Here is a 12,194-nt window from a genome sequence, read left to right as displayed (position 1 = left end):
GGGTCACTTATTGTCACTGACAAAGGCAGGGCTAGTCACATCCAGAAGTGGACTCCGTCATACCCTCTACCACAGAATTCCTCCTGAAGCCACTCTCAGCCTAAAGAGCTGTCAGTGAGGTGGATGAAAAAGCATGCTAGAGCGAAAAAGACAAGTACATTTCCATCTTGTCCATGGAGTGGAACACACAAGCGTGAAGAAAGACAACGTCCCCTGCAGAGGAATGGCAGTTTTGCGAGGTACCTCGTGAAACTAGACAGCACAGGATCATAGAGACAGAGAGAGAGAAAGAGAGTAACGGGTGGTCAAATCAAACATACCCTCTGTGCAGCTGGCATCAGCCAGTCAATTAAGGCCTACATTCACCCAAAAACTGTGAAACACGATCCGTGCAGAGTTGTCCTGCTCGACTGGCCAAGAGACACACCAAAGACATTCCATTATAGAACAAACAATTAACACACAAAGACAAAGGGAGAAAATAGACACAGACACAAATCTCAGTTGACAAACAATAATAGTTATTTATTAAGAGAAAAATGAATTTACATTTTATACCTCCAAAACAGGGAGGACACTGATAAATAAAGCCTCATTATAAAAAGCTTAAATCGATCCAAAAATCCACAAACAATACTTTAAAAGTTAAATTTGTACATGACACATATTTACATAATGGTTGCTTTGCCCTTTTTTTTCTTTTTACATGAAATTCCGCAAGAAATACAAATTGTACCTTTTTAGTACAAACAACAAATTACTTTAAAAGCACAGATATACAGTATAACTGTAAAACCCACTCCAACTCATCACAGATGCTGGCTAATATTCTAGTGCATTTCAATTTGATCATAATGGTCTCCCCTATCTCTGCATTTGCCACAATGCATCATGTACAACATTTCAGAGCAACTGTAGCACTGCTCAACATCTATACTGTAGACGGCCATGACAGTTGTTGAAGGGATGAGTAGCAGATATTCCCAGAAGAATATCAAGTGATAAAGGGTAGGGTCTAAGAACGTTCACACCTGTCAAAAGCGGAATATGTCTATTAAGGCAAGTCAGTAAGTGTGAATGAACCAATCAATCAAAATGCCAATGATCCCTCCCTATGCTTTCACTTTTGTAAAATCACTAAACAAGGCCATAAAACACCATGTTAACGTGGTGATTCACTTTGCATATATATGACCAGGGGGAATTGTTGTGAAATATCAAGATGACAAATCCCACAGAGTAGATAGTGGTGGTGAATTATGAAGATTGCCACAGCGCCATCTGATGGTCAAAACAAGATAAACCAACACAGACAAGAAGAAGCAGAATAGTTAGGCTGCATTTACACAGGCAACCTAATTCTGATATTTTTTCCACTAATTTGTATTTTTACCCATCAGACCATATATATTTTTTGGAGCTGATCTGATTAGTCAAAAGACTAATTAGTGATAAAAAGATCAGAATTGGGTGTAAACACAGCCTATGTGACTGATGATTAGCACCATATTTCAGTTTTACAGAGTCAGAAGAGGACTTTGCTGTGCTTTCATTTTAAATTCTGCTCATCAGCAGTAAAGAGAAACGTGCATAATGCACCCCTGGTTATATGGATCAAAACCCAAGACTGGAGCATGGACGGAAAAATATAAATGAAGAAAATACAGGGACATTAATTATTCTGGACTATTTGAGAGGCACAAGAGAGCTTATGGTACCACAGGCTACCAATACTAGAGCAGACTGCAGGGAAAATAGGGAAATATGGGGTTTTGTACAGAGGAAAGGTTTGGTTTGGTTTTACTAATAGACGAACAGCCTGACCTGCAGGCAGATATACAGTATCAGTGTAATTCCAATGGGAATGGTTGGTCAGGGCTAGATTAATCTATTCCAATATCAGCATTAAAATATTACCCAAAAATGTAATCAGAATTTTTGTTTCTGTAAATCCATTCTTGTGAGATAGATATCCCTTAATCAGTCTGGATTTCGATTTAGTCTGTGTATATTGAATGATTGTCACTCATTGTAAAGCAGGAAGTCTTGCCACTTGTAACAGAGTGAATATTATCATCAACTTCAAACCCTGTGCCAGTATTGCATTGCAGTGATTGACAAATAAAAGGGTTCACAAATTCAAACTCAAGTGTGCAGTGGAGGAATAGAAACAAGTACCGCAAATGTTTCTTCTACCCATTCAGTCAGCTGGAACCGTAGCGTCTAACAGTTTATCATCATTATATTCAATTGCAAAGTGGACAATAGCGACAAAAGCAAGTCAGCCACTATGTCTTTGAGTTTCGCTTCCTTACACACTCTCTTCAGCTCTTCCTCTTCGTCACTCATCTCTCTCTCTCTCTTTTCTCTCCTCCATTACAAGCTATTCTTTCTCTTTCTTTGGCTTGTCTTGTTTTCCGTTTCTCCCAGACTCATTCATCCTCTTCTCACAACTCGGACTCTGTGGTTAGTCATGTCTTCTCTAGCCTTGAGTTGCCTTTCTTTACAACTGATGTAGTGCTGATGGGAGAAATGAGGCTGTAGTTCCTTACAGGCGGGAACGAAGCATTATGGGGCCCAGTGTTAAGCAATACCTTTAGAAGTATGTCAATAAACACTATTACATAAGCTTTACTCACTCAACTGGAATTGTTGAATAGGGTGTACTGTATGCTCTCTTTTGTCATATTGGCTATTAGGGTATACTTGAATTTGTGAAATGCAGAACATTCTACCACAGTCACTCCCCTACGACACCTGCTCTGTTAAATCTTCCCTTCACATAGAAAACGAATGTCAGCTACTGTATACTTCATGAATGCTAAATCTTCTTCTAGCCATGGTAAAATTCCTGAAACTGTCCAAATCATTTCTGAACACTATCAAACACCAAAGTAACCAACCCATGCATACCAATCCAATCCATGCCACAGCAGACTTGCAGCTTCACCACAGAATCAAACCCGAATTATCTTCATCCAAAAGTTACACCTTGACAATTCAGTGGCAACTAAGCGGGAAGTGTCTGCATGGTTCCGTAATAAGTTCACAGGAAGTGCTCAAGCTGTACATCCTGTCCATGGCCATGGCCGACCCCTCCAGGTCCAGGTCAGTGGGTAGGGTACAGTATGTCAATGGGGTGCATGTCTATCTGGCCACACTACTACATGGTCTGGCAGTCAGTTGATGCAGTGAGTGTGGGGCATTGTGGGATAGTGGATGACAGAGGGATCAGCAGAAGAAGATCTTTCCGTCGCCCTGAGGCTCTGTGCCCCCAGTGTTTTCAGGATCTGTGGAGAAGAAAGACAGACATATACTTTAGTTAGACTGTAACAACATCCCTTATACACCGGGTATACCAAACATAAGGAACCTCTCCCCCCTTTCGCCATCAGAACAGCCTCAATTTGTCGGGGCATAGATTCCACAAGGTGTAGAAAGCGTTCCACAGGGATGCTGGCCCATGTTGACTCCAATGCTTTCTATAGCTGTGTCAAGTTGGCTGGATGTCCTTTGGGTGGTGGACCATTCTTGATACACACAGGAAACTGTTGAGTGTGAAAAACCCTTCGTGTCAAGAACTGCATTTTGACACAAATCAGAGCGCCTGGCACCAACTACCATACCCTGTTCAAAAGCACTTAAATATTTTGTCTTGCCCAATCACCCTCTGAAAGGCACACTGTCACATACATAATCCATATCTTAATTGTCTCAAGGCTTAAAAAACATTTTTTACCTGTCTCCTCCCCTTCATCTACACTGATTGAAGTGGATTTAACAAGTGACATCAATAAAGGATCATCGTTTTCACCTGGATTCACCTGGTCAGTCTATCATGAAAAGAGCAGGTGTTCTTAATGTTTTGTACACTCAGTGTATAGCGCCTAGCACAGGTAACTCAACTTTTCCCATGGCTCTCTTTTCCTTACAAAGATATGTGGTGCTACTGGTACCTGGCTGGTGCTACTGGTACCTGGCTGGTGCTACTGGTACCTGGCTGGTGCTACTGGTACCTGGCTGGTGCTAATGGTACCTGGCTGTGATTGCTGCCCCTTCCCTTTCTTCTTCTTCTTCTCCTTGTCCTTGGTCTTGGCCATCTGCATCAGGCGGTTAGGGATTTGGTTCTGGCCCTCTGTGCTGCTCTGGGCCTTGGAGCTGGCGTTGGAGGAAGAGGACGAGGAGGAGAAGGGGTTCAGGTTCTTCCCTTTCCTCTTGGAGCCCATCCTGAGGAAGGGTTCTTTGGTAGCGGGGGAGGAGGACAGCTCTGCCTCCCCTCCTCCAGGCTCTTTATCCAGAGAGGTGGAGCTCTGAAACTTCATGGACTCCTCTGAGGTGGTGGAGGGCGTCCGCTGGGTCCTGTGTGCCTGCTCTACCTACAGATCAAACCAAACCATACAATAACAAGTAGGCAGTTAAGCCTCACAGCAACTTAATGATGGAATCTGACTTGAAGGAAGAGATTATGTCTAGGAGTCAAGGTTGAGCTGTTTTAGGATTAGAAGCTCAGGCTTGAACCCAGGTGGTTATGGTAAGCGGTAGGTAAAGGGTTATTTAAAGGCCTTCATTACATAGCTACATGTGTAGTCAGTCCATTGTGGTTACATTTTGTTACATAATAGTTATTTGATTTCTGTAATGTAAGGTAACAGACAGAGACCAGTGAGCAGTATCCCTCTTTGAGAACCGTGTCGACCGATCCAGCTCACCTCGGCTTTCTTCATCTGCTCCACCATCTCAGCCTCCCGCTGCAGCGTCTCCTTGTCTCTGTCCAGCTTCCTCTGGGCGTCCCTCAGCCTCTCCAGATCCCTCTGGTACTCCTCCTTCCTCCTTAGCAGCTCCTTCCTCTCCTCCTCCATCTGCCTACGCCTCTTTACTGTCTCCTCCTCCTGCTCCTTCACCTGCACCTCCCTGTCGCCCAGCCCCGACTCCCTCACCTCCCACTCCCTCTCCCTCCTCCTCCTCTCATCAGCGTGGGCCACCTGCTGGCGCTGCAGGTTGGCCACCTCCTGCCTCTGCTTCTCCAGGCTGCGCTGTTTCTCCTGCTCAATCAGGGAGTTGGGCCGTGAGGAGGAGGAGGACAGGGAGGAGGTGGAGGAGTGGCGCGAGGCTGGCCGCTCAGCCAGAGCATGACGCTGGTCCTCGATGAAGGTGTCCTGCTGCACCACCACTGCCTGCAGGAGGACAGTAACAACGGTTATAAACACATTAAGTTGTATTGACATCCATACTAATGGACAGTTTTTGTATGTCAGTGTGCTTTTTAACAGCTCTGCGTGATTTATCTAACATAAGAGGAGAGGAAACGGGAAGAAGCGAGGAGAACATTGTATGAAAGAGAGGAGAAGTGGATATACCTGCAGTGTGCTGAGGAGGTCATGGAGGTGTGTGACACTCTGGAGGACCTGCTACATTATAAGACAAGAAGAGAGATCATAAACATGTACCTGTGTATGGTTACACAGTAGGAACATACACACAATAATATACTTCCTATGAAATAACATAATACAGTACAGCAGCAACTAGAGGCCTGTCTGTGGGAACAGGTAGTGATGCCTCGCTCACGCAGCCAGTCAGCCAGTCAGTCAGCCAGCCAGTCAGTCAGCCAAGGATGTACAGTATGCTGGTAGTGTAACATAGCGTGGGAGTCAGACCTACCTCACTGTTCCTCTTGAGCAGCAGCAGTAGGTTGTTGTTGCCCCCCTGTGGAAGAAGACAAGTACAGCTGCAGTTAGTTACTGAGATATTAACAGAGCTGCTGAAGCGAGGGGTCATGTTAATCACCCCCTCAAAGGAAGAGATTGAGCCCACCTGCCTGCCGGGGAGGCCTGAGCAGAGGAGATTGTAGGCATTAAAAGCACAGCACTGCTCCCACACATTTCAGCCCAGCCCGGGGGCATCACCTAGCCTAATGGAGCCTTATTAATATGGACCAGCTCAGCTCAGCCAGCCCAGGGCCTCGGGCTGGGATAATGTCTGTCTGTTAATGTCAGTGGTGGTGATGGGGGACTGGACCAGGCCTACTGAGTCACAGGCAAGATTAAATCCTTCCTGATGGCATTGGTTAGGAAATAATAGTTATAAAGAATAGCCAGGAGTTAATGAACAAAGGTGTGTGTGTGTGTGTGTGTGTGTGTGTGTGTGTGTGTGTGTGTGTGTGTGTGTGTGTGTGTGTGTGTGTGTGTGTGTGTGTGTGTGTGTGTGTGTGTGTGTGTGTGTGTGTGTGTGTGTGTGTCTAAGCTGGTCTACAAGCATTTCTCTGTTCCTTTCATTCCTTTGCTGTGACTCACACACATACACCTCTGAGATGTACAGTTACTGTAATTACCTTCTTTAACACGCCGTCTGACTCAGTCCTCCGAAGGTCTAATGAGTCATCCCCCTCTTCTTTCTCTCCGTCTGGAATAAAAAGAGACCTTTATCCCACAGCTACAGTATGACAGTCAGGGTACATAGGGAGAGGAGTAGGAGTGGGTGATGTGTCCTTACTCTTGGAGATGTTCATCTGGTGGCTGTCGAAGCCTCCGAAGGTCTCAGCGCGGCGAGGCAGACACACCGGCCCCACACTGCCCCCTGATGCATCCTGGGTACTGGACACCTGCTGCCCCACGGCCCCGCCCAGACTTCCATTCACCAGCACATGGAGAGTCTCCACTGAAACACACACACAAATTACACACATAAGGACGTGTAACGTGACATAAAATAACGTGACATAAAATCATTCACAGTTGTGTGTTGTTTTTTATTACTATTTGCCAGGTCTTGTGACCCTTTTATGGCTACATGTACACACACCATACTGTATGATTTCAGTAACGACTACACACACTACTCTAGGTAGTTGAAGAAACCCGGACAGACCTCCATAAACTGGGTTTCTAAGGGAACCAGGAGAAAAAATATCAATATCTGGCTCATTACTCAACCTGCAGCGTTAAAGCAGTCCATTTGTATGCTTATGCATTAATTCCATCACTGTCTACAGAGAGAAAACGCTGATATAAATAACTATGACAAGTAACCATATATCACTCTGGCTTTAGCCAATAATGAGTTTTCGGCAGTATTCTGTAATCTCTCTGCCTTGGTCTTTCAGCTGCTACCGGCATTATATTATATTAGGGGTATTTTCGGGTAATTTCCTGATTGTTTCTGATTGGTCCTGTGTGTCTTTAGGGGCAAATCACTGGTTGGCCATGTGTCGAGGTAATTCAATAGGTGAGCACTGAATGAATAAAGGGTCATCTGTGTTGTGTGTGGTCTCTGCCCGAGGACCGTCCACTCTGACTCACCTTCCCTCAGGGCATCCTTCATGATGGGCTCTCCCTTGGTGATGTCATCTGGGGTGGCTCTAAACAGCATTCTGGTCCTGATAGACTGGGTTGGTCTGGTCTCCTCTGCTGGTCTGCTGCCACCCTCACACATTTCCCTGAACACCTTCACCTTCTCCTCCAATAGACTCATGATCTGCTCATCCTTCTTCCTCAGCAGCTCTGAGAGGAACAGAGACATACACTGTGGTTAATACCTGTCATACACAACACTGACAGAGGATATCCATCAGGTTATATAGTATTTGATGAAAAAACAGAACAGGTTTTACCTCTAATCTCCCGTGCTTTGGTCTCTAGCAGTCTCTTGTCTTCCTCGGTCTCACTGGGGATTCCCTCATCATCATCCTTCTCTCTGTTAACACACACAATCCTCCATCAATCAAACCATTTACACTGCATGTGTAGTATAAAACAAACATGTTCTACGTATATATTTGTGTATCTGTGGGTACACAATTTGTATAGAATTACAGATATTTTTTGTTATAATCAAATTGCTGTGGTCTGATTGGTTTTCCCCATTCTAGTCATTATATTTCTATGTGTGTTCCTGTCTAACTGACTCACATGGAGTGCATGGCGTCCTGTATGAGCTGCATCCAGGTGTTGCGTTCCTCCTTGGTGCTGGCCAGCACCTCCACCATCTCTGGCTTCTCTATCCCCGCTGTGATCAGGAACAGACCCCTCTCCTCATTAGCCACCTCACGCACAATCAGCTTCTGCAGGGAGATCACCGTGGACCGCTGGTCCTGAGGGACGGGAGAGCGTGGATGGAGGGGAAAGAAAGAGGGAAGAAAGAGGGAAGAATGGAGTGAGAGGAGAGAGGAGAGAGGAGAGAGAGAGAGAGAGAGAGAGAGAGAGAGAGAGAGAGAGAGAGAGAGAGAGAGAGAGAGAGAGAGAGAGAGAATGGAGGTGAAAGGATGTATTGACCAGGTTTCTATTGAAGTGTGTATAGACCAGGTTTCTATTGAAGTGTGCATAGACCAGGTTTCTATTGAAGGGTGTATAGACCAGGTTTTTATTGAAGGATTTATAGACCAGTGGGAGGTTTCTATGGAAGCTACTATAGGGAAATTCAATGTGAAGCCCAAGGAAAGGGGAGCTGAATGAAAACTCCAAACGTAAGTGAATGGTAAAAAACTGCAAGATAAGATTCTACAAAGAGTGTAACCAAGCCAATATACTGCTTCATTAAAATGTACATCTAGAATGCAACGGCCTTGCGAGGCACAATATTAATAGAGCTGGATAAATCAAATCAAGTTTATTTTATATAGCCCTTCGTACATCAGCTAATATCTCGAAGTGCTGTACAGAAACCCAGCCTAAAACCCCAAACAGCAAGCAATGCAGGTGTAGAAGCACGGTGCAGGTGTAGATAAACCTTGAAGGACTGGTGTTATAACAGCACAGAAAGCTAAACTTGGTGTAAACTAACATGAAGTGGGCACAGCTCTCTACAAAGTGTGGTACATATGAAACATTGAGCTGGGAAAAACAAAAATAACATACCAGTGAGGCAAAGACATATTTCTGGTCTTTCTCCTGGAGGAACACAAACACGTCGGACAGCAGCATGGCCTGGACATCTGAGGAAAATAACAAAGGTTCAGGATCAGTGGAGGACGGAGGGGCAAGAGAGGGAGGGGGAGGGAGAATGGGAGAGAGTGAGAGAAATTGAGGACAGAGAGAGTGAAAAAAAAATAGAAGGAGAGGGAGAGAGGGAATGAGAAAGAAAGAGAAACCTAGCGAGAGACAGAGAAGGCGAATGAGACAGAGATAAACAAGGCTGATCCCGTACCCTTTAGTCTGCCTGCAGAGTTCTTGAGCTGCAGTGGTCCATCATGCAGCAGCCTCCTGCCTCTCACCAGGTCTTCCCGTGCAAACATCTGGCCACTCTTCATCCTCTGAATGGACTTGCTGTCCGTACGACTGTACACTTCTTTCAACCGTTTCTTCTTGTCGTGTTCGTTCACCTTGTTGTCCACTGCATTTAGAATCTCCTTCACCAGCCTCAGAGCCTGGGTTATATCGTCATGGTCTTCCTCATTCTCTGCATCAGGGAAAGAAGACCTGCATGTCACTTCAGCACACACAGAGGGAGAGACATCACAACTCTTTCTCACAAAGTAAGTGTACGAGTGCCATTCAAGGAATAGAGAACACCAGGCCTCACCTTTGGTGTGATGCAGTATCCTCTGTAGTAGCACGGGGTACTTGGTTATTCGCTGTGTCACTAATAAGATACACTCTGGAATGCCTAGTCTTCGGACGATTGTGCTGCTCATCTTTTTCTGAAAAACAGACCGATCCAATTCAGATATCAATATTCTGTTTCAAACAACTGCAGGTTTATGCAATAAAATTACAACAGTGTAGTGGCACCACCTGGTGGAAAAAGTTATGTTTTTCATACTGCTTATAATCAATCAAATGTATTTAGAAAGCCCTTCTTACATCAGCTGATGTCACAAAGTGCTGTACAGAAACCCAGCCTAAAACCCCAAACAGCAAGCAAGCAAACAGCAAGTAGAAGAAACCTAGAGATGAACCAGGCTATGAGGGGTGGCCAGTCCTCTTTTGGCTGTGCCGGGTGGAGATTATAACAGAACATGGTGTTCACATTTTTATAGATGACCAGCAGGGTCAAATACTAATAATCACAGTGGTTGTAGAGGGTATAACCATGTACAACAAAGAGCAGTTAGTTACCTTAATGAAGGCTTGGAAGCGTTTGTCTTTGGTGTGAAGCTCCTTATAAAAGTTAACTGCCTCGTTGTGGCGACTGCAGAATTTCCCGTAGACTTTCTTCATGCGGTCCGCATTGTGCCCTGAGAACTGAAGACCAGACAACCCATCTAAGATTAACTTACAGGTTAGTCTACTAGTCAACATTTGCACAATGATCACTAAACCCCTCATGCCGAAAAACAGTCTCCCCCTGCTAACCTGTGAGACAAGGACGTCTCCTATCTTGTGGATGAGGAAGCTCCCGTCATCCCGACCTTCGATTGAAGACTCCCTCTTGCGCTCCAGGAGGTGTGTGAAGAAGTCTGTGTGTAGGTCCAGGAGTTCATCCAGCATGGGGAACACCCGCTCCACCGTCAGGGCCTCCAGCTGCAACTCCTTCTGCAGGCCCTTACTGTACACCTCAGACATGATCCTCAGCGTCCGTACGTGGTGCATCTCTGTCTGGACCAGTTCTGCAGAGAGACAGGAAGGAAAGGGTAGGAGGGAGAGGTAGAGAGTGGGTTATAGTGCAAAATCCCAATTAACAACACCCTCACATTGTGTTTAACCCCAGGGTGAAAGTAAGCTGGTACGGTCCGGTACAGAGTACCGTCAAAATAACTAGTGGGGATACGCCGTACCGGTTACATGACCCTATCACAATAATTAAACAAAGATGCAAATAAACTGTCAGCTATTACACTTTTATTTATCATTACCACATGTCAGTCGCATGAAAAGAACGTGTGGTTCGAAATGCGGTGTGGTTCGACGACAATGGTGGCATTTTGCGAAGGTAGAGGTGAGTGGCCAAGATGGAGATGCACGCGGACAGCAGTGGACCCATCCATTCAGGTTAAGTCTAATGAATGACCATCACTGAATGTCATTCATTACATGTTGGGGTGTTTTGTAAAGCCTGTCGCATGCTTCCCAGTCCAAACAGCGCATACATTATGAAAACATTTTGTGTCATTTTTGCAGTGGTGTAAAGTACCTAAGTAAAAATACTTCAACGTACTACTTAAGTAGTTTTTTGGGGTATCTGTACTTTACTAGTAATATTTTTGACTACTTTTACTTTTACTCCACTACATTCCGAAAGAAAATAATGTACTTTTTACTCCTTACATTTTCCCTGACACCCAAAAGTACTTGTTACATTTTCAATGCTTAGCAGGACAGGAAAATTATCTAATGCACACACATATCAAGAGAACATCCCTGGTCATCCCTACTGCCTCTGATCTGGCAGACTCACTAAACACAAATGCTTGTTCGTAAATTATGTCTGAGTGTTGAACTGTGCCTCTGGCTATCCGTTAAAAAAAAGAGAAGAAAATCGTATCGTCTGGTTTGCTTAATATAAGTAATTTTTTGTGATTTATACTTTTACTTTTGATACATAGGTACATTTAAAACCAAATATTTTTATACTTTTACTCAAGTAGTATTTTACTGGGTGACTTTCACTTTTACTTGAGTAATTTTCTTTTAAGGTATCATTACTTTTATTCAATAATGTAAATTGGGTACTTTTTCCACCACTGGGTTTTTGTTGGTGTTGGTGTTCAGCAGGGTTTTTTCGGCTGTTCGAACATCATTTTTTTTCTTAGGAGTGGGAACTATGAACGGGATTCTTCAATTAAGTGTTTGTTGTCATTCAACAAGAGACGACTAGTTTTCATGCAGATTTTTTCACGAGAAATAATGCACCGAACATCTTAGTTTGATGTAAGCGACTAAGACCTCCTCGGCAAGAACATCAACATTTATTACAGATTTCTTGATTAATAAATATGTATTTATTTGTTGTTGCTACGGCATCTCAAGAGGCACAAACAGTAATGTTGCCGCTTTTTTCTCATTTTTCAAGCAAAGGTCTTTTAAGGGAGTATGCGAGGCACAGACGTTCGCTTCGCCTAGCTGAGTTCTGCTAGGAGCAAAGTGGACCTAGTATGCGGGCGCCTTAACAGATGTCTCTTTCCACTCATCAAATGGCGGGTGCACAGTGCAGTGTATGGATGTAGGAATGATTTTAGAGTAGACAGGCTTACAGGAACTTATTGAAGTGATTGTTTGACAATCAGATGAGAACATGATGACTGGTTGTGTTTATGCCAC

The 12,194-nt window shown here is 44.3% G+C and overlaps 1 protein-coding gene across 6 annotated transcripts in view; it reads right to left on the bottom strand.

The window, feature by feature from the left end:
* Window positions 1–500: 500 nt before the first annotated feature.
* LOC139539759 (A-kinase anchor protein 13-like) overlaps window positions 501–12,194 on the bottom strand; it is a 149,900-nt gene continuing 138,206 nt past the window's right edge. For 5 of the 6 annotated variants that reach the window (XM_071343025.1, XM_071343028.1, XM_071343026.1 and 2 more), the window contains 15 exons: window positions 10,290–10,543; window positions 10,053–10,178; window positions 9,517–9,634; window positions 9,142–9,393; window positions 8,853–8,929; window positions 7,908–8,089; window positions 7,610–7,692; window positions 7,299–7,499; window positions 6,493–6,657; window positions 6,332–6,402; window positions 5,662–5,706; window positions 5,358–5,408; window positions 4,710–5,174; window positions 4,037–4,376; window positions 501–3,290 (listed from right to left, as the gene is read on the bottom strand). In XM_071343025.1, the coding sequence (XP_071199126.1) occupies window positions 3,232–3,290; window positions 4,037–4,376; window positions 4,710–5,174; window positions 5,358–5,408; window positions 5,662–5,706; window positions 6,332–6,402; window positions 6,493–6,657; window positions 7,299–7,499; window positions 7,610–7,692; window positions 7,908–8,089; window positions 8,853–8,929; window positions 9,142–9,393; window positions 9,517–9,634; window positions 10,053–10,178; window positions 10,290–10,543 (2,489 nt within the window). In that variant the 3' untranslated portion in view covers window positions 501–3,231. The remainder of the gene's footprint in view (window positions 3,291–4,036; window positions 4,377–4,709; window positions 5,175–5,357; window positions 5,409–5,661; window positions 5,707–6,331; window positions 6,403–6,492; window positions 6,658–7,298; window positions 7,500–7,609; window positions 7,693–7,907; window positions 8,090–8,852; window positions 8,930–9,141; window positions 9,394–9,516; window positions 9,635–10,052; window positions 10,179–10,289; window positions 10,544–12,194) is intronic. The other variant, XM_071343027.1, reaches the window with a different exon arrangement.

Source organism: Salvelinus alpinus, chromosome 15 (genome assembly GCF_045679555.1).
Source record: "Salvelinus alpinus chromosome 15, SLU_Salpinus.1, whole genome shotgun sequence".
Classification (NCBI taxonomy): Eukaryota; Metazoa; Chordata; class Actinopteri; order Salmoniformes; family Salmonidae; genus Salvelinus; species Salvelinus alpinus.
This window is presented reverse-complemented; position numbering and strand designations above follow the sequence as displayed.